At 38.5% G+C, this 23,561-nt stretch overlaps 1 protein-coding gene across 1 annotated transcript; it reads right to left on the minus strand.

Moving 5' to 3' along the window:
• Nucleotides 1-4,971: 4,971 nt before the first annotated feature.
• LOC149153172 (uncharacterized) lies at nucleotides 4,972-5,825 on the minus strand. The gene has a single exon (XM_089445454.1). The coding sequence runs from the start codon at nucleotides 5,749-5,751 to the stop codon at nucleotides 5,257-5,259; it is 495 nt and encodes a 164-aa protein (XP_089301580.1). The 5' UTR covers nucleotides 5,752-5,825; the 3' UTR covers nucleotides 4,972-5,256.
• Nucleotides 5,826-23,561: the final 17,736 nt, after the last annotated feature.

Below are 23,561 nucleotides of genomic sequence, written 5' to 3' on the forward strand. Positions count from 1 at the left end.
TCAAAATTTGTTTGTATGCAAGCGCTTCCTTGACTGTGGGAATTCCTTGTAACATGGTGTCATCTACAAACTATTGATGAGTCAGAACTTGACCATTCTCCGAAAGTTGGAGTCCTTGAAGTTTGCCCACTACTTTAGCATGCTTAATGGATCGCCCCAACCCTTCCATCATGAGGATGAAAAGAAAGGGAGAGAGCGGATCTCCCTGTCCGGGTCCCCTAGAAGGCAGAAAAAGTTCCGATGGAGAGCCATTAACGAAAATTGAAAAGCAAGAAAAAGTCACCAGGGCCATGACCCATCTTACCCAATTATGATAAAAAACAAATGCTATAAGCACTCTCTTGATGTATATCCAGTTCACTTTGTCATATGCTTTGGCTATGTCGAGTTGCATGATCAATCCCGCTTTCTTATTACTTGTTAACGAGTGAACCACCTCGTGAGCTTGAATTATGTTATCCTGAATTTGTTTGCCTTCCACATAACCAGTTTGCTCCCCCGATACAAGCGTAGGCAGTAAGGGTTTGAGTCTATTTTCCATGACCTTGGAAATTATCTTATAAACTACATTTCATAAAGCAATGGGCCTATATCTCTCTGGCGATTGATCATTCTCCTGTTTTGGAATAAGGGCGACGAAGGAGGTATTGAGAGCTTTCAAAATGGCTTTGTTCAGCCTGGAATCCTCGAATACCTCTACAATATCCTTTTTGACAATATTCCAATAGGCCTTGAAGAAATCCACATTGTATCCATCCGGAACTGGAGCCTTGCCATTTTTCATTTCCTTGAGGACCTCATTGACCTCCTTTTCGGTTACAGGTCTGTTGAGATTACAATTATCCTCTCTGGATACCAGCTTAGGGATATGTTTAGTGAAGTCCTTGATGAAAGGTTCCCTTTCTAAAAAGTTTTCCTTGGCAATGTCACGAAAGTGCTTTACTAACACTGCTTCTATCTCCTCATGGGATTGATGAATATGGCCATCCTCATCCTTGATCGACGAGATTCTGTTATGAGTTCTGTTTGCAATGGTGGATCTATGAAAAAATTTAGTGTTATGTTCTCCTTTTAACCATTGAACCCTAGATTTTTGTTTCCAAAAAATTTCCTCTTGTTTACACAACTCTTCCCATTCTTGATGATGTTTCTCTGCTAGATCATTTTTGTCCTTATCAAAGCCTTCCTTGATAAAAGCTTGGTTGAGCCCTAGAATTTTGTTTTCCACAATTCTCTTACTCTCAAAAATGTTTCCAAATTCCTTCTTGTTCCAATCCTTTAGCTTTAGCTTGATGTGTTTTAATATTTTGTGTAGCAGGAACATAGTTGATCCCTAAATTTGCAAGTCCTCCGCCCACCATTTTTCAATATTGCTGATGAATTCAGGGTGTGAAAGTCAAATATTTTCAAATCTGAAAGGTCTGTTTCTTGGGGTGCCAATGCCCTTGATCTCCATTTGAATCATCCAGTGATATAAGCCTCCAAAAGGAAGAATTCCTTCTATTATTTCCTTGTCTAGAAGCATGAGATCCTCAGAGATCATGAATCTGTCTAGCTTGGAAGCTACCTGGGAATCCCCTTCTCTTTTGTTGTTCCATGTACATAGTCCATTGTTTGTCTCAATGTCAACAAGCTTCATGTTTTCTGAAAAGATTTGGAAGGCTGAGGAATCTTTATTTAGTGTTCTTGTTCCCCCTTTTTTCTCTGAGAGAGATCTAACCATATTGAAGTCCCCTCCTATAACCCAGGGTAACCCTGCATGTCTGGTTTGGAGGTATACCAAGGAATCAATAAACCTGATTTTGTCATCTAATCTTTGAGAGCCATAAACATTTGTAACTAGATAAATATTCCTGTCTCCTACAGGTTGTATAACCACTGATAAATAATTCCTTGATGCCTCCGCATCAACTATTCCTATTTTTTGGGGATTCCAGAGGGTGAGGATACCTCGTGCTGAATTTTCTGCTTTTACTTCTAGAAACTCAAATCTATTGAGCCATTTATTATGGATTTGCCTTAACTTTTGCATGGAGAATTTTGTTTCTTGGACAAAAATTATATCCGGAGCTACCTGTTTCATTATGTTATTCAGTAATCTCTGTTTTCTCTTGCTGCCTAGACCTCTGATATTCCAAGATGTGAACTTCATAATTACAGATTGGTAAAGGAGTAACTAGTTAGATCTTTCATCTTACCTGAGTCTACCATGAGCTTACCACATTCCATCAGTAGCTCATTCTGCTTTTTCCTACCTCTTTTTTTCCTGGATTTCTCGGTGCTAACCCTGGAGTTGTTTTTACTGCTTTCACTCCTTGGTTACCCTGTCTTTCAATGTTGTTTACTTCCTCCAAACCCTTTGCTTGAGTTTTCCATAAGAATAACTGCTTTATTCAATTGCATTCTTCTTGCGGTGGAGATTCTACCCCACTAGTTGTTCCCTTACTCAATAACCCTTCTAGATCCAGGTTTTCTCTGTCAAGAATCTCCTGTAGCTCATTATCCTCCATTTCCATCTCACTCTAGGTCATTTCTTGATCCATTTCTGTTTCTGATTCACTCATCATGATCCGTTTCTGTTTTTCGTTTCCCTGTTCTTGATCGCGTTCTTCCTTCTCCTTCTTTTCATAACCATCATTCATTACTTGATCTTCAACTGCTATTTCTTCCTCCTCTTCAAGAACTTGGAACTGATTCGGCCTAACCTTTTGTCCTTCACTTTGATGCTGCTTTGGCCCTTTTTATCTCTTTTTCCTTTATGAACTACTTTGTGAAAGTTGTCTGTATCTTTCAATGTGTTAGGTTTGCTTTTGTTGTCTACTTTACTGAGAGGGAAGTCTCTTAGAAGGTGCCCATGTTCATGACATTTATGACATCTAAATGGAATATGTTCGTAATCGACTGTCTGCACCCATTCCTCATCAAAAACCTCCAAGATGACCTCATCCGGAAGAGCTCCAGATAGATCCATCTCTACACAGATCCTAGCAAAGGAGGTATATTTTCCCCTCCTTGTGGCTTCAGAAGTTTTGACAAACCTTCCTAATTTATTGCCTATGGCCGTTAGCAATTCTATTTGCCAATAATCAAGGGGTAGAGAATAGAGTCTTACCCAAACCGGGACTGAAGTAAAAGTTTCCTGCTCCGGTACGAAGTTCATCATCCACGGCCGCATATAGAGTCCTGCTGCTGCATAGAAGTAGGGCCCGCCTTCAAACACTCTGTCTTTATCTTCAATGTTTGCAAACACCACCGTGAAGAATCCCTTGGATCCTAGATGAAGATCAATGCTCCCTTTAGGCTTCCAGTGGTATCTGATCCATGTTTGTAAAGCCTTTTCAGTGGGCCATAGCCCCATGAATTTGCAGATGATTGCATAAGTTTGCATGTGATCCCTATGCGCCTGCAGCGCTGGATCATTTAAAACTACTCTAGGAGTGATTTCAGCTTTTGGTTTGCACGGTCCCTTTTGTTTCTTGTCTTTTGTTCCCTGTTTTTTGTCATTTTCCTCTTTTTCTTTTGTGCCATCAGTCTCCTTCGATTTGATACTTTCTAATTCCTCTTCCCTGTTTCTTCTTCTTTTCTTAGTGTTACTTCTACCTATTTTTGGAGGTTTCTTTCCCCTGTTGGCCACTGCCTCCTTGTAGGAGGGAGTGGAGCTCCCTCCTTTGCACCCGTCCTTGGAGAAAATCGCCTTCAGAAAACTGCAACCCTAGACGTCTGCACTTCGCTCCTCCTTCCTCCCCGTCCTCATTCCTTCGCATTTTCAACTTGAAATAAACCTTTTATATATATATATATATATATATATATATATATAATGTTGGAAACCGTCCTCATGATATATAAAGTTGGAAGCATTGGACATGTTTGATTGTAATATATATATATATATATAAAAGCTTGGATTTACATCATCAAAGCATAAAAATTTATATTTTATTGTTGATAATAAATATTTTATTGTTATTAATAATTTTTTAAATGTCATATCAAGAAAATTACACACCTTTATATTAAATTATAACACTAACTTTAAATATAATATTTGTTATTTACATTTTCTTTTGGGTGTATATATCTATTTTATTCTTATAAACCAAATATTATTATTCTTTCAACTTTTTATTTTAAAATAAAAATAACCCTTCGAAGCCTTTTGAAAAAAACATAATATAACTTCTTTTATTAAATTTTTGTGATTCAAAATAGAAAAAACAACCTTTTAAATTTTGCAATTCCCAATATTTTCCCTATTAAAGAAAAAAAACTTTTCAGCGATTAAGGTTATTTTACGATTCGATTCCAAATTTACCAATGGCTTTGCCCACTAAAACTATATTTTTGCCCACTAAAACTATATTTTACTTCAATTTTATTCGCAACTTGCATGAAATGAATGTGACTTTATAAAGTTCCATTGCTCACTCTTCATTACAATACGCCTTGTCAGTCTCATCATGCGTACATATGTTGTGTTGTATTGAATGTGAAACATGAGATTGTCGCATGGTTAAACAACTCATTTTTGGATCTATAAAACTAGAAGTCTTGTACAGTGAGAATATATGTGAGAATAGGAATATCAATGATAAAAATCACTTTTTTTAGAGTGCTATTTGTATAACCATATTAAATTTCAATATCACAATCTTTGTTATAACAATGACCTTCTTAGCTTTTTACAATGTCAAAATTATAGTGACCTCCGCTTCTCTAAGTTTTTTAAGCATAGGAATAAAATTTTAAATCAAAATAAATAATTTGTTTCTTTAGGTCCAATAGACCAATATTTGGTCTCAACTGATCTTAACCACCACCAGTAATGAAAATCTCATACATCCTCTCGTCATAATGAAAAATAAAAGTTAACAATCTCATACCTCCTCTGGTCATAATGAAAAATAAAAGTTGCCGTAATTAATTATTTGATATTAATGTATTCACATGCTTACATATTCAAAATTATATTTGGGAGGACCTACTCGAAAGCTATTAACACTGTACGAAAAACTTACAAATTATGCTTCAGCTGTTCATTAAAACGGATATATCAGTTAGAGCTACCAGATTGACTCTTTGAATCTCTAAGTCACTCTAAATGCATTTTCTGCTCTGAAAAAATCGATGCAGCGAGGATAAAATGCCACCATTGGAAACTTAGGTCTAATTTATTGCTGCATTTCAGTCAGTCTAGAGATCTTAAAGGCGCTTCAACATCTATTAGGGAGCAAAAGGATTAATATTAACGAAACACTAAGTGCTCCGGGCAAGCATCTCCTCGTATTGCCTATAAGACCGTTGTTTCTCCAGTCGGAAGCTTTCATGAAAACTAGCGATGAAATCATCGGCCAATCGATCAATCTCTTCATCCAGATTGCGCGCATCTTCATTGATTCTCTTGAAGATGAAAGTGGATATTGGATTTATGGAATCATCATCGTTATTGCAGGCGCTGCAGTCATCATAAGGAATAAGCTGGCGGTCGTATGAATCAGTGGCATAAGAAGAAGAAGAAGAAAGGACGTTGAAGGGCTTCTTAAGTTTGGGGAAGGAATGGGACAAGTGGAGGAGAGACCTATAGTAATTTATTGTGATGCCTCCATAGGCGCGCGTTTTCTTCTTAAGCACCTCAAACACAATATCCTTCGCTTTACCCACGTCGGCTTTGAGATGATGTGGTGCAGCTTTGGCCACCGCATGCCACACCATCTTCACAATTTCGGAGGGCACAAGCTTTGCAGACTTCATGATGATCAATTAATCACTTTTGCTTCAGAGCCGCATATCACTGGGCTGTGAATGCAATGCAGCGGAGAATATTGATATGAATGCAGAGCACTCAATCACTTAACTCCGAACGTATAGATGGAACAAGCGACATATATATAGTTGCAGACAGAGTAGGTCGGTCGTAAAGGAGCAGTCTGCATTATTTTATGTTTTACCAACCAATGAGAGAAACGGCGAGACCGAGGCAATTGAATGAGGAGCGGAGTGTTATACAGCCTGTTCTATAAATCAACTTTCTCACTTCCTGCGGGCTCTCCACATTAACACCTTGTGGGTATGAAGTTTGCCGGGAAAACAGAGGGTAATAATCAACGGTCTTGTATCTAAATACCGCATCTAACTTTACTTAACTACGGGACCCAGAGTTTGTTTTGCTTTACGTCAGCGCCTGTCTCATTCGCTATTTCCAATTGCGCTTTTCTAGGAATTTTAGCAGCAGAATGCTTCACAGCTCAAATGCCAAATGATTTGAGTGTCGGTAAAGAGACGTAGACATAAATATATAATGTGCCCAACTGGAACGGCTGTCATGGATCCATGGAAAACACTGAAAAAAGCAAAATCATGACTTACAAATTTCAAATTGCAAAGTACACAGGAATTTTATAATGCAATATTTAGAACACCAAACATTATAAAATATTCACTTTAATTATTTCTGTCCATAATTATATGTGTGATCATGCTCATGTGTATAATAGCGCGTTTATATATATTGCAACTAGGGCTGAATGGTGAGGCGCGTGATTTGCATCGATGTGATCTTACAATGAGAGAGGGCCCCGGTACTCTGAATAATTATGAAAGAAAACATAGTTAGAATCTGGCTCAGTCTTCCTTGGCGTGCATTAATTTAACAGGAAGAAGATCCTTGCCGCCTCCAACGTAAATATCCGCCCACGGAATTATGTTTTGCTTTCTGCTGATAACAGTATAAGATGTCGACACTCCCCACGGATTTTTGTACGGGCACACTTTGCTTTGGGCTTATAATAATGTAACATGTCGACACTCTGCAACAACATCGAAGGGTGTTTGCCTATTCACACGGTCTAGCTTATAATAATGTAATATGTCGACACTCTACAACAACATCGAAGAGTGTTTGCTTATTCACACGGTCCAGCCTCGCAATTCTCATTTATGGGCATAAATATGGAATATTGGTAGGTTTAGGCTAATGCGTGGTGAGCAATAAATATAAAGGAAGAGATGTCTAATGTTGTACATTCACTGGTAATTGTTATATTAGTGGTCTTAACCACTTACTAAAAATTCAGAGATGTGCAACAATATTTTAACACAAATATATAATATCAAATGTAAATGTATTTTAATTTATGTCCATAATATCTCAAAAATATTGACTCCACCCATAAGTGTTTATAAATAGTCTTTTAAATATCAAGAATACAAAACAACTTTTTCCAATTAGAAAATAAATAAAATTATAAATATTCTCAAAATGGTCTATTCCACCAATAGAAATCACCCATCACGTCAACCCCACTAAACTAAATTGGAGTTATCTATCTCAAATGCACATTCATACTTGTACATATAAAAAGTTGATGTATGTCATTACTCATAATTGTTGTGTTATTTAACAATTCAACCCAATGTGTTCAATAAATGATACCCAACCCATTGAATTCAATAAATGACACCCAATCCATTATATTCTCCATTAAATAGATTAAAGCACAATGATCAACCATAACAAATTCCAAGTCATTAGATCACATCCAAATCAATCCATGACACACATTCAAATTCGAGAGACTACAATTCATGTCAATCATTGTTAGCAACCAAATTGAATAGGAGGAAAACTATAAAAGAAGTTTAACCCTTGTTGAATTTGCATGTTAAACATTCAAACTATTCATGAGCCCTGGTGACAAACCATAAGAGGTGCAAAGTATATTCAGGTTATTTATTTTAGATTTTTCACAAGTTATCTATTTTAGATTTTTCACAAGTTATCTATTTCAGTTTTTGCACAAGTTATATATTTTTGTTTTCGCACAAGTTATCTATTTCAGTGATTGCACAGGTTATATATTTATGTTTCCGCACAAGTCTTTTGGAATGGTGCAAGGACCATACCTCAAGGCTTTTGGTTTCTTATATAAGCCACTAAATCTTTCTTTCAATATATGCAAACATACTAGATCCCCAATTTGGAAGAATAAGGAATATGATGCTTCCATTAAGCATGACCCTCAGATTATTTCACTATCCATGCATCTATACATTAAGACAATGACAGTTGGACAGTTTTGTAGTGACCTCATAATGATCATGTTGGCGTGGAAGAGTATGATAGCATGATCCATTGAATGTTCGAGTTAGAAAAATGTGCATGGGAAGAAAGCTTCCATGTAAAACAATGTTATTTATGAAAATTACAATTGTTAGCAGGGATGCTAGTTGTTGGCCAAAGTGGGGAATCTTGCATATGTATATAAAAATAAACAATGTCATGAATTCCTATCACTACTACACTAAGAGCACTTTTATGACATTTTTTTTAAGACAAAAGAAATATTTTCTTTTAAAAAGCCATTAAATATTTTAGTTATTTTACATTAAAATTTAATATCAAATGAATGGTCTTAAACATAGAATTTAAGATAGAAAACAATTTGAGATCAATATATTTTAAGACCAAACTTTATATTTAAGACAAAAACAGTTTAAGACAAAAATTTAAATGTAAGACAAAAACAGTTTGAGACAAAAATATTTTAAGAGAAAACTTTACATTTAAGACAAAAATAGTTTAAGACAAAACTTTACATTTAAGACAAAAACAATTTTAGACTAAAATATTTTAAGACAAAACTTTATATTTAAGATAAAAACAGTTTAAGACAAAATTATTTTAAGACAAAACTTCATATTTAAGACAAAAATAGTTTGAGACAAAAAAAATTTAAGACAAAATTTTATATTTAATACAATGACCACTTAAGATGAAACTCATTTAAGACAATTAACAATTAAGACAAAAACATATCAATTTAAGACAATATTATCTAATAATTGTAAAATTGACTATGATAGTGTGCCCTAATTAAGTCTGCCAGCTTGCATACTACTATTGTCTCATGCCTATACCAAGGTTTATATTTCACTTACCATTCATGTTATCTTATATAAAGACAACAATTTGTTGGGCTCTTCGTTTTGTGGGGGTAGCCGACTCTGAAGAATGCGACAACTTTTCCTCGCAAGATTCCTGGACATCAATTCCTCTTCTGTCCCTTCGATCTTTGTTGATATGATTAGAGACCACTTGTCTTTTTTTGCATTCGATAATACTACATGGAGGGGGATTTTAAGACAATTTTTTAAGACACAATAAATATTTTGTCTTAAAATTTTCAATACGACACACTAGTAAAAAAGCTAAAGGTAAAGGATTAGGAGTCCATCTTTACGTTGTTGATGGGTTCTTAAGGAAGCAGAGCAATGGAGGCCGAAAATAACTGATGGGAGTTAGGGCGATGGAGGCCGAAAACAGAGGCGTGTTTCATAAGAGGAGAAATGGAGGCACTTTCGATGAATTTGGATAGGGAGTAACATAGTTGGAGTACTTTTCAGGGTCTCCATCGATTGTGTTTTAATATGTGTTTTTTTTACTATTTCATTTATTTTGAACACTACTTATTTTTCTTTTCAGAAAGAAAAAATGATATATTTGTATTAAAATATAAGGATAGTACATAATTTAGATTTCATTCATTATATCATCTTTTCATACTTCTCCTATCATTCATACGCCCATACATTTCTATTTTTCTATTCTATAAAAAATGCCTTTCTTAACATCAAATTGGAGCTTATAACCATTACATTTTCATAAATGAACACTTCCATTGTCTAAGATACAAATCATCCATCAAAATCAGGTTTGTGTTAAAATGTCTCCTAAGAGTAGTTGATGTTGCATGCATTCACCATGATACCCTAATTGAAGATTGAGAAAACAAAATTACTTGTTTCCTTCGAAATACCGCTTTTAGATAGGAGGTCCGTTGTCAACTTATGTTCTTTGTACATACACTGGAAATGTATATGATTAAAATTCCTTACCAGGTTATGAATCCTCATCATCCAATTTGCAAGTATGGGGGGGTTGAAATTAGTATACTTGTTTACCTAGTCAATGATTTCTTTTGCATCCCCATATATCTGAATTTTGTCTAACCTTAGCCATTTTATTGTGATAAGAACTCCCCATAATGTTGTAATCTCTGATTTGTTGGTTGATCGCATTCCTCCCTCCCACCAGAAGTGGAAGAAATTACCAGGCTTAGTAACTACGATTGCACCACATCTGCATTTCCTTCTATTGTTGGCTCAGTAAAAAAACCCAACCGGATATTATTTCCAAATATCAATGAATTTGCATTTCATGCTTTTGTTAGACTTGATCACCGACTTGATCTCATTGAGAAAAGAATCTGTCTTGATAATCTCTTCTCGAACAATCACAGTTTTTTGATAAAAAATGCTAGGATTCCTACTTCACCATATAATAGATATGATATACAATGGGATGGGCTTTTACTTCCTGTGTGAAGTGAACCATGACATAAGGCATCTAAACAAGGTTTGATTAGTGCTAGTGAAAGGAAGCTTCATGTCCTGCATAACCCCATCCCAGATTAGCCTCACATATGAGCATTTGATCAACAAATGATACGTATCTCCCCCCCCTTCATGCATAGAGAGAATATTCCAGGACGAATGAACCCACTCTTTTGTAAGTTATTCCATGTTAATATATGATCATGTGCTACTAGGCAACAATTTTTTTTTAATTTGTTTGGGAGATTCCATCTCCATATATCTTGTAGACGCTTATTACAGTCATTGATCCTCCTAAGCCTTGGAAACATTAAGTAGATGTCTTGGACCATCAAAAACTTCTTTTTCATTTCCCCCGCCATACCATACAGTCCTGCTTATCACCAAGAGTGATTCCAAAATATTGAAGTTTCACTACGTATGACCCCCATTCCTCATGATATGTCTCTAGTATGCTAAGATCTTCAACCCTTCTCCAACTCTGCTAATCAATGTTTTGATTCCTCGGTAGATATATTTGTTGCAAGTGGATAATTTCCTTTCTGTGAAGGATTTGCAGTAGCTAAAAGGAGAATGAAATATTTCCATCCATCCCGGTGATGGCGTCTAATCCAATTTTGATCTTGGATCCATTTCCAACACCCCAACAAACAAACCCCAACATCTAGTGTAGAGTGTGTTGAAAAGTGTAACTAGGTTCAAGCTTCATAATGACATGTTGTAGCAGCTACAACACCCTCCAAAATTTTTGCCTACATCCAAATTTCGGAGCCTTCCTTGGTTTTTCCCCTTGATGGTTGCAAACACTCGGGCTCATGCCATGAGCTCTTGTCAAGTCTTCACACCCTTGTTTTCTTGATCGACCATCGGTTGTCTTTTGGCATGTTGATCGTTATGTCATGCTTGCGAGTTTGTTCTAGAATTTTTTAAGGTTTTCTTTGTGTGCATGAGTTTTTTTCGCTCTATTGACATCAGTCGCACTCACACAGAAAGTTGTAAGCACTATCGTGCAAGTGTCATCACGGCCATTTGAAGACATATCTCAATTGTCGCACTTGTCACTCTCAACCTTTCAGTCAGTCTGACTGAGCACCTATTTGTCTTGTTGGTTTGAGGTGTCTTGTCATGGAGTCATGCTAAGTGTGTGATCACATTGTCATGTATCCACAAGTACACTTTCTTTTACACAGTCATTTTTTTTAAATTTGTTGACCAGACAACCCTCCTTCAACTGGACCCCGATTTAAGTGACCTTGCATTGCTTCCCAAAACTATGTAGAGCTTGAGTTTGTCCTCTGGGCAGCCTCCACTGTGAAATTCTGGAAATGATCCAACTGGTTGTCTCCTATAATTGCACAAAAGTTGTCCCAAAACCCGATCTAGTCTACGCTTCTTGCAATATCTCCCATTAATCCTCTTGCTGGTCAACTGAAAAAATTGACTTGAGTTGTGACCCAGGGCTGTACGGATCTCCAAAACCATGCAAAAATTTTCCAGCCTGACTACCTTGCACTGCCTGCAAAAAATGCACAGATATGTGGGACAAGACTCTATTGCATGTCACTGCATTGTCCTGAGAAATTGCACAGATCTGCCAGGTAGGCTTCCCTATTGGCCTGCTCTGCAATCAACCTAGAAATTATGTAGAGTTGTCTGTTACTTTCCCTTCTGCCCCAATTTTCAATTAGCCCAGAAACTGCACAGATCTGTTAGGCAAGCTTCCCTGCTGGCCTGCTCTGCTCTCACTCAGAAAATTGCACAGATCTAGCTGTCACCTGCCCTTTTGTCCCGCTCTGTAATCAACCTAGAAAATTACGTAGAGTTGTCTATCACCTTCCCTTCTGTCCCGCTTTGCAATCAACAGATAAATTGCGCAGTTATGTGCGGGCCCAGAGTGTCTCCCAGAATTGTGCAATTTTGACCAAAAAATCTTGTAGCCTGATCTTGTCCTCCTATCGAAAAATGCTCAAATTTTTCTACCAATGCCTCCTGCTGCCCACACTATCTTCCCCAAAGAAACTGCACAAATCCCATGTGGATGAGTTTCCTAGTGCTCCACTTGAAAATTGTGCAGATTGGTCAAGAAGTTCCCTGACACCCTGCCTAACCTCCCTCCCAAAAACTACACAATTCTATCTCCCAGTTGGGTTTTCCCTGCAACTGTCATTGTTATCCTGGATTGCGCAAATCTGCCTCCCAGTGACATCTATGTAGTTTTTCCTGATAATGCTCCTAAGCCTCGCATCTTGGCCTGTGTTGTGCTCTCTACAGTACCAGTGCCTTGTCCCTCTCAAGGTCACCTGTACCGAAATGAAAAATAATGCATCATGTTAGACTAGGAGATTTTTTGGATTTGATCTCGTCTCGTCATGAGCGATTGCAGGAACAAGTACATTGATGAAAAATGGCACAACAACTAACATGATGTAGAAGAGGCGCATGCCAGAAGACTTGATTACAATCAAACAGATGGATGAAGCACATCGATCAAGCGAATGAAAGGGATGCACCATCAAGCAAATACCAAGACCATCGAACACCCTGCACACTTTACCTTGCGGAGGTGAAGACATGTTACACTGAGAGCATATCATCACTTAGCAACATAGAAGCTCAACACGGGCACCATATTCAGCCAGTACATGTCAGCAGTGTCATGTCGAGTTGTGTCATGAGTTGTCTCAGCCACATCACTACTATGGGCCATACTTGTTGTAATCAATGTAATGTAAAGTGCAAGTCCAAAAGACCCACATATGAAGTTAAAGAGTCATATAAAGTCGAAAAGTTATAGGAATTCAAACAATCATGAGGGAAGTCAAAGAGTCACAAGGGTAAGTTATTCTCCCTTGGTATATATACCCCGCATTGCATGAGCAAAGGAATTTTCACCTTGGCTCCTCTGCATAGCCTTGAGAGTTTGTAGCCTCTCCTTTGAGGAGCGAGAAGTGGCCCCAACATCCCACTACTGGGACTAGTGATGTATGGTGTACAGATGTGTCTTGGATCTTTTGCTTAATTCAGAAGCCTGTCTCAGGCCAGCATGTTTTCACACATGTTTTATATCCATTTGTAAGACTATTCTTTAAACGTTTGTGATGCATGTTTGCTTAACCTGTACTAATATAGTTGAAATACTCCGATTATTTTAGTACTCATATTGTTGAAGATGTGTTGTATTGTTTATCACTATTGTCCCATCCATGTGGACTACTTCATCGGACATTAGATAGACCATATTTGTGTTTTCTTGGTTATAAAAACCATCACCCCCGTGTGGACTATTTCGCTGGACAGTGTACGTGTTTTCCCTTGAACTTTGGTTTTCATGACTACTGCATCTGTTGTGGACTATTCCGTTGGATGCTTGACAAACCCTTGTTGTTGTTCACGTGTGTTTCTTCCTGTGTTGGGGCTATTTCCTCTCATCAAGAGGCTCACTTTACTCCCCCCTTTTGAGAGGAAGTGTTCTCAATTTTGTTCCTGGAATTCTTCTGAAACTGGTAAGAAGCTGAAGTCTTCTGCTAGAGGAAGTGTCCCAAATTACCAACTGAAGGCATGCTCAGGGGCATCTTTGTTTTTGGCTACAACTCCGAATCTGGTATGGTAGATTGTGGCTCAGGCTCACTTGGTGTGGCTTTGAAGCTTGTAGATGACCATCATTTCCCCCCCTGTCAGATACAAGGTGAGATGATGGAGAAAACTCAACTGCAAGATTGTTCAATACTCTTGAACAAGTTCTGACATGTGTTTGGAATATCTTCTTGGCTGATGATGCCCATTGCCAAGAAGTGATCCATCCAAGATGAATCTTTTTTCTTGCAGGACGTTTGTTTCTGAAGCATCTGTGTGAAGAATGGGTGGTTTTATGATAGTGATTACATGGATGAAGATCAAAATAGTGATCTTTCAAATGGTCAACTCGATCACAGTGTTGGCATTTCACAATCTATTGTTGTTGTTGCTGTGGAAGAGGGGCAGAATCTGGAACAACTGGAGGTGAACTGTCATGAATGAATCCAGCACTTTGAAACTGAATGGGCTTTGAGTAGTCTCGAATATGAAAGGACAAGTCCTTGTCATATCCAAGATAAGTTCTGTGCTTGCTGTGGACAAGCTGTTCCCAAGGTCTGATGATGGGCTTAGGAAATGCAGATTGAGTTTCTGCATCTGCATGTAAAACTGCTACTTTACTGGGTACTAAATCTAAACCAACTGTAACATTATTGACTTGCTTATGATGGGTTCCAGTCTCAATGTTCTGAACAGAAACATGTTCAGAATGACTCTTCTATTTTAGTTCTTCTTGTTGTAGCTGAGATTCGAGCTGCAAAAAATCAATTTTCTCTTGTGCATTTTGTAGATAGACCTGAATGTCTATGAGACAAACTTTGCTGACTTTAAATGTATCATGAGTAGTATACAATATGAGAGTTTTAAGGAACTCTAATACTTCATTGATTCTGGCCATTTTTTTCTTTACTGTCGGAATTACACCTTAAAAAATGAACACAACTACTACTCAATGCAGAAAAGTAATATCACTCATTGTACACAACAGTATCCTTTATAAATGTGCAACGAAGGATCAGAGTGCAACCAACAAGCACCAATTACAAAAAATGACTAGCACTATGCTCTAACAATAGAGTCGAATAAACTTTTCTCCACAAAAGACTACTTTTATTTGTCAAAACAATCACAGCCTTTATACAGCCCACCAAACTCTTATGCAGCAGGCGAATCAAGGAATCAATGCATATATATGTAGACAAAAAACTATAGTGAGTTTTAAATACAATGCCACAACTAGGGTAGCAACAACTGCAAACTTCAAATACTAGAAAGAGTTGTCACAATAAAAATACCAACAGTAAATTTCTCTATTTGATCATCCTCTGTGAGATCAAGAACTTTGGGATCAAATATCGATCCATTGTTGTATACAGACTGCACAATTCACTTGAAGCAAAACTCTCGAGGAATTTTATTTGTTTTCCCAGTGTTCTTCTTTGGAATCCGTCTTGACTGCAAAAACTGATGATTTCAAAGGTCGACGGTGCAAGCTTTAATTTTCCTTAAGTTCAAATCATTTGAAGAAAATTTGTCAAGAAGAATTATTTTATTTCTTCGAATACTAATGCTTCTGAAATACGAAAACCAATAATTTTATTGCATGGACTAATATTCAAAACCTCGATTTGAAAGGCTTTTATTTGTTGTCAACCAAAAGTAAAATAAATCGCCAACTCTCGCCGGAGAGATTAAAAATTCCTGAAGAAACAACACAACTACAACCACTCTGGTCTACAAAAGTATTTCATTTTTCGAAGCATACATTCCCAAATTCTTAAAAGAGGACACAATAAATTACACACCCTTAAATTCTGAACAATGACTTCTGCGGGATAACTCACTCTCGTTCTTGGTCTTTCGGTTCCTCTTTTGTCTTCCGCAGCGGCACACCCACGAACAGAATCATGGAAATGGGTATGATTAAGCCCATGAAGGCTGGACTTGAGGACCCTCAGGAAGAATTGCACTGGATCAGGATTACTTTGTCTTCTAAAAATGTAAAGAATCTTGAAAAAGTTTGTGCTGATCTTGTGCGTGGTGTCAACGATAAACGTCTGAAGGTTAAGGGACCTGTCAGAATTCCAACAAAGGTCCTTAATCATACAACTCGAAAGTCTCCTTGTGGAGAAGGTACCAACACCTGGGATCATTTTGAATTACATGTCCACAAAAGAATCATTGATCTGGTTAGTTCATCTGAAGTGGTGAAGCTGTGGTGTGTCATTGTCGTGTACAAAGTTGATGCAAATCACCAAGTCCAGTTCCTTGTGGCCTCTACAACCCCGAAGGCATTGACTTGCCTGGCATATTCACACAACGGGGGCAAGTTTATCAAATTTCGAGTCCTGATGGGCATGCCCCACTTGATAACAGGCTGCGGAAAAAAAGGCAGCGTTTACACGCTCGTTGTACCAATTGTACACAAACAAAGTTTTAGTTTCTCTGAATAAACAAAGGGTGTTTCCAACAGCAGTAAGGTCTACCCAACAGCGAGCAGCGTGGAGGGTTAATGGCGAATGGAACGCACTCCGGTGTTAACGCATTTCAGCGTTCAATGGATGGGGCAGTGATCAATATATGCTGTCTTCAATACACAAGACATCGTAAATATAAGAACTGCGTTAACATATACAGCGTTCAAACCTCAATGGGGCAGCGTTCAAGAAACTAGACTGCTCTGGCTCCATCTCCATCGCTCAAGCAATATCTACATGCCTACTGTAGCAATGTTGCTCCGAAAATTGTTCACGGAAGTCTCCACACTCAAATCCTAGATGATGATTTTCACGTGCACAACATGAAAAGGTTGTCAAGGCATGAGAAGCACGTGAAATGTCAGGATGGAGATAACACTGTGCTCCGTTTGGAAGAGATACAGGAGAGTGAGTTTGAGGCCTTGGATGATGAGTGTCCAGTAGGTGAGGTCGATGTAGAGGAGCTTTGAAACCAAGAGTGAACTCGAAATGGAGAAGCAACAAGATGGTGCCAGAATGGACTTCTAGTTGTATAGCGATGGTTTCTCAATGAATAGAAAGAAGAGGAGATCATTAAAATTACAAGTGATGCCAAGAGATTCAGAGGGGAGGATGAAGAGGTAAAGAAGAAGCACATTGCTAGAGTCGATTTAGAGAATTACATTTACAAATTGGGAAGAGATGTAGGACTTGTGCCCGGCAGGTCGTGGGTTCAAACCATGGACCTGACTATCTCGATTTTGCAATTAGATTGTGATCTGTATAGCCTTGGTCTAGACATAATTCATACAGATCCTTGGATATTTCCTTTTGGCGGTAATACAAATCAAACACATATCACCTTATTTAGATGCCAGACATCTAGAGCCAGCTTCGGCGGAAATGGAGAAGCGTATTGTGACGGTTATACATGAAATCCTCTGACACCAGGTTTCCAATCAACAGACCAGTTACAAATTCAGAAATGCGTAGAGGTCGTAGTCAGGTTAGAGATGCGTTCTTGCTAGGGTAGAGAAGGCAGGTCTAAGCAAGGAGTGTTTTTAGAAGGCAGGCGAATAAAAATGGCGCTGGAGAAACAATAGGTCAGGAGTGTTAGCTTTGAAATATGGGCAGAACAGGAAAATAGGCAGAAAATGGAGTTACAAAGGCAGGAATACTAAAAATAGTACCTGCTCATAAAGACCATAAAACAAATGGCTCAAAGAAATTATGCAGGGAAGGAGTACGCCTGCTCTGATACCATGTTAAACACACATGGGCAGCAAGAGAATCTGAAGGATAAAACATGAGAGTATATATTTTATTAACAATTGATATACATTTATAGTACATTGTTTGACCGTTGGGTTTCACATCCCAAGGTCTCTTGGACTTCTTTTTGTCTATTCGTCTTCCACACTAACCCATTGAGGATTAGGTGTCCAATAGTCTCGTATGTTGAAGAAGTAATCCTTGCCACTCTTGAAGAGATGACATAAGATGTTGAGAACAAAGAGGAACCTCCTGTTCTCCTACAAGGAGAAGAATTTAATAATACAATCTTGGGCTCAGGTTCCGGTGGAGGCAATGGAGGGGAAGGCAACGGAGGAGGAAGAGGTGGAGACAAACCAACAAATTTAGAGGTTGAACTGTCTAATTCATAAGAAGAGGAGGAGTACGAAGAAGAAGACAATATGGCTGATCAAAATCTGGAATGGATTACACAGGGCCCATTGGCACTCCACCGTGCCTTGCAGAAGATTCGAAGGCACGCAGAGAAGCTGTTAGCGAAGTATGACCCTGATAGAGAAGTGAAGTTAGAAGACCGCCTAGACACATTCTACTTACATCTGTAGACACTCGAGGTACATTATGATTATCTTGCATGTAGAGTGTTTCCATGTACCTTGGATGGTAGAGCAGTTGTATGGTACCACAACCTTCCTGTCAACTCTATTCAGAACTAGGGGATGTTCAAGAGAATCTTTCTTGAGAAATTTGTTGATGACAAAACCCCCGCCATGTTGTTGAAAGAATTGGGTAGTCTTAAGATGGAGCTGAAAGATAAAGTGAAAGACTTCAACCAGAGGTTTAACCATATCCTGAACAAGTTCATTGCATACACTAAACCTCATGATTCCATCACAGTCGACTACTACACGTCTACACTGTTGACCAACATTGCGTAGTTCATCAAGCGAGCTGTGAAACCAACTCTTTCCAAAAATTTCCAAGAAGCAATTGATGTGGAGAAGGACCTACACACGATTGGATTCATTGTAGACGATGAACCAACTAAGGACTCAAAAGACATGGGTAGGAGGTCTCAGACTACTGTGAGTAAGGTGAATGAAAAAGAAACAAGTGAGATTGAGACCCTTACTTGTCTCCTCAAGTCCTTGATAATTTTAGTAGCAGAATTCAAGCAACAGACCACCGAGACAATAGTGAGCAACAAAAAGTCTTGTTTCATGCACAGGAAGAATGTGACATCAGGCAACAACAATAGTCACCTGGCTAAATCTATGGAGAGTTCAAATGTTATGTTCCAAACAAACTTGATTTCGAAGGACAAAATCTATGAGTTACACCAAGCGCGGAATTCAGAGAATACCTTTGCATATTAGAACTAAGTTATGGGATCCATGCCTTGAAGGATGAATGATCATTTTAATGCTAGTGAGCAGGTTCAGCCAGAAGATGAAGATGATGAAGATTCTGCTGCATATGATGAAGCTCCAAGTCATGGGCATGTGGTTAACATGTATCAATGTCTAAATGATGCCCAGAAGAAAACAACCACCAAGAAGGCACCCCGAAAACAGAACGGTCAGTACAACTTGAGAAGTCAAGGGGATCCTACTATGACTGAGATATCGAAAGAGAAATTCAAGCAAATGATCAGAAAAGTTGATCCACCAACATCCTCAACACAAAAAACACAAAACAAGTCTGGGAAGATAGCTACAACAAAAGATACATCCATGAGCATCTCACTTCAAAACACTCCAGTGGAAAGTACAAACACAAGTCTTACCCTAGATGACTCAGTGAGTATTCCCGCTTTGGATTACAATATCATTAAATACATGAAGAAGATCTGTGCGGACATCTCTCTATACGAGCTTACCAAACTCACGAGTCAACAAGATATTCTTTTGCCCACACTGGGGCAAACCTCCATAGACAATGTTTCCTCTTCTAGCAAGGGACCAAATAAGTCTCCCAGATCACTCGCATATGTACTCAACATGATTTACATGGAATAAGCGAACTCATTGTGCCCACCATTTTTTTATCTTTTGAAATATTCAACTTCAATGTACACGACTGTTTTGTTGACTCTGGCGCATCAGTCAATGTCATGCCACTCTCCATTGTTAAACAAATCAATGTGCAATGGAGCAGTACAACTGCAAATATCATCCAACTCGACCAAACATGTGTATGAGCCATTGGTGAAATCCGGGGTGTGATCATTTGGTTATCATCCGACGGATGAGTTCACTAGTGCATCAACATTGTGATCATGGACATCCTAGAAGCATATGGCTTACTACTCACCAGAGACTGGTCCAACAAGTTGCAAGGATATTTTGCTATGGACTCGTCAAATTTATGGTTTTTGTACAAGGGCAGAAAAAACTAGATTCGGGTGTTTACCGAGAGGAATATGAAACACAACATTGATCCCTTGAATAGTCAAAATGAACCGTTGGCTTTCATAGAACTTCTGTTTGGAAATTTCTTTCTAGAAACGCAATTGGGGTGTTATCTTGCACATCCGAGCCCCACCCCACCAGATACATAGTTGGGTATCCTTACCCAAATGGTGAAAATAAAACTTGTATAGTACTTTTTAATAGTAGTAGAAGTAGTGTTAGTAGTACTAGCACGATAAGTGGTCCTTGTACAAACGACTTGTGGACCTTGTATTTTGATGGATCCAAAACATAATATGGATCTTGAGTTGGGTGTGTTTTGATGGACCCATGGAAAAGAAAACATTTAGTCTCAAGTTGCTTGGAGTTCGAGTGCACAAACAACACTGTTGAATATGAATCACTCGTCTTGGGTTTGCACAAAGCCCTCAACCTCAACATTGTTATGCTAAAAGTGGTAGGTGATTCAAAGATTGTGGTACGACAGGTACGTAACACCATACATTGTGTCTCACCTTGTCTTAGGAGTTACCAGCAAGAGGTATGGCGACTTATTTCTGATTTCCATGATTTTAACATCATATTTGTATGAAGAATGCGTAATGTGACGACATATACTCTCGTAAATGTAGCTGCTAGGATGACACCGCTTAGGGATAGATTTACTATTGAACTTTTGTATAAACCATCTATCCCTCAAAAAATCACTAATTTGCATGTTTTTGATGATGATGGACAAATACTGCACTTTATGGCCAATGCAGATGTCTTCAAAGACGCAGTGATAGATGAATACGTGCACGAGCAGTCTCTGCAAGACACAATTGATGACAGCTAAGGCAACCACAGTGGTGTGGTTTCACTTGAGAAATTCTATGACTTGCAGAACCACTTCATAAGGCCCAGGAACACCAAAACCCATAGTTCCACACTTATGCACAAACAGATTAACTTGGGAATAAAAAAGGATTCGAAGTTTGTAAATCTCGATATGTGTTGCACATCATAGGAGTGGAAAGCCTTTGTCCACCTATTTAGATAGTACTGGGATGTATTCACATGGACATATGATGACTTGAAAACATATGACACATGAATAATCCAACACATCATTCCAATCAAAGAAGGGGTCAAGCAGTTTCAGCAAAAACTTTGAAAATTCCATCTGTCACTTGAACCCCTCATACAGAAAGAATTGACTAAGTTGTTGCATTCTCGGATCATTTACAAGGCTCGTCATTCTAATTGGGTTTCAAACTTAGTTCATGTAAGGAAGAAGTCTAGGGACATCCGCCTGTGTGTAGATTTTCGAAATCTTAATAGGGCCTTGGACAACTACAACTACCCTATGTCGTCTATGGAGCACATCTTGCAGACAATATTTGGAGCTGAAATGTTCTCTTTCCTTAACAGATTTTCTAGATATAAATAGGCTCTAGTAGGAGAACATGATAGACTTAAAACTACTTTCTGTACCAAGTGGGGTATGTTCGCTTATCAAAGAATGGAATTTGGGTTGGTAAACATAGGGGAAACTTTTCAATGCGCTATGGAAATCACTTTGTATGGGCTCATCAGACAGAGCGTTGTGGTCTACCTTGACGACGTGACAATCTTTTCCAGAAAGCAGTCAGACCACCTGTGCCATCTCAAGAAGATCTTTGAGCGATGTCGAAAGTACGGGATATCCTTGAATCCCAAGAAGAGCATATTTGCAGTGTCTGAGGGGAACCTCCTTGGGCATATCATCGCCAAGAGTGGGATCAAGGTTGATCTAGACCAAGTTCATACTATCACGCAGATTCCTCACCCAGTCAACAAGAAAGCTATGCAGTCCTTCTTGGGGAAGATCAACTTCCTCCAGAAGTTCATCTTAGATTATGTGTAGATTGTCAAACCTATCCAAGACATGATCAAGAAGGATGTAGTCTATAGCTGGGGGAAGAAGGAAAAGGATGCGTTCACCCATATCAAGCAAGCAATAGTAGATGCACCTATGTTGTACAACCCAGATTTCAACAAAGATTTCTTGCTTTATACATTCGCTTCCGACAGCTCACTCGTTGTAGTGCTCACACATATGGATGAGCTGAACAATGAACATCCCATCTCGTTGATGAGCGTGATCATGTAGGGACCCAAGCTTACCTATCCTGTCATGTATAAACAAGCATGTGTTGTATTCAAGGTGGTGAAACATTTCAGGCCCTACCTGCTGAAAAATCATTGCATAGTTTTTGTGCCACACCCAGTAGTCAGAGCACTGCTCGTTCAACAAGAGTTGGGTGAAAAATGTGCGAACAAGATGATAGGACTATAAGAGTATGATCTTGATATCAAGCTAGTCCACATTGTCAGGGGTTAGGGTCTCTAGAGGCTTGCAGTAGAATTAGTACATGCACAAGAGGAATAAGAAGAGCTTGTCGGTTGGGAGCAAGAAATCAACATGTATAATGTAGAGAGAGCACCACCCACTTCAGATGACAACTCTTGGTACAAGGAATTTTCCCAGTACCTTGAGCACAACACCATGACCTCTCACTTTTCCATGTGGTAGAAGAGGGCACTTCACCTCAAATCCTTATCTTACTAGTTGGTGCACATAGTGCTTCACATAAAGCACAACAATGGAATTTTGCTAAGGTGCCTGGAGGCACAAGATTCAGAGAGAGTATTATGTGAGATGCATGACAGACCAACCACAGGTCACTTCGTGGGTAACACAAATGTGCATAAAGTCATGAGATCTAGTTTTTACTAGCCCACATTCTTCAAGGATGCACATGCTTATGCCTGCAAGTGCTCGGTCTATCAGTGATGCGCCGATAGAACTCGAAGTTCAGCAGCTCCATTGTAGCCTGTTGTAGTGGATGAACCATTCCAATCGTGGGGCTTAGACATCATTGGGGAAATCTTCCCACATTCATCAAAGTAACACTGCTACATTCTGGCTGCTACAAATTAATTCATGTGGTGGACGGAAGCAGTTCCGATCAAACAAGTGAACGACAAGTAAGTCATCAGCTTCCTTCAGTGGAACATCATCTCAAGTTTTTGCATTCTGGTATCACTCATTTTTGACAATGCAACTTACTTCTCTTCGTTGAAACGATATGATTTTTATTTGCAATATGGTATTGTGCTTAAACATTCAGTGAACTACTACCCACAGCGAAATGGTCTTGCCCAATAAAAAAACAAGAATCTCATTCACATCATCAAAAAAACCATTTAGTCTGAGCACCGAAACTGACATTCCGCTCTGGTGAATGCACTTTGGGCTGATCGAGTTACAACCAAGCCTTCTCTGAACACATATCCATACTTCCTTGTATATAGAGAAGAAGCCATCCTTCCACCCAATATCTAATTTCCTTCTCTCCAGTTATTCCAAGAATCCCAAGCCAAGTCGTGTCTATTGATTCAATGTAGGATGGACACATTACACAAGTCATAAGAAGAACAAATAAAATCAAAA

This window comes from Pinus tabuliformis, chromosome 9 (assembly GCF_031772625.1).
Source record: "Pinus tabuliformis cultivar Carrire ecotype Pingquan chromosome 9, CPIR1, whole genome shotgun sequence".
NCBI classification, from domain to species: Eukaryota; Viridiplantae; Streptophyta; class Pinopsida; order Pinales; family Pinaceae; genus Pinus; species Pinus tabuliformis.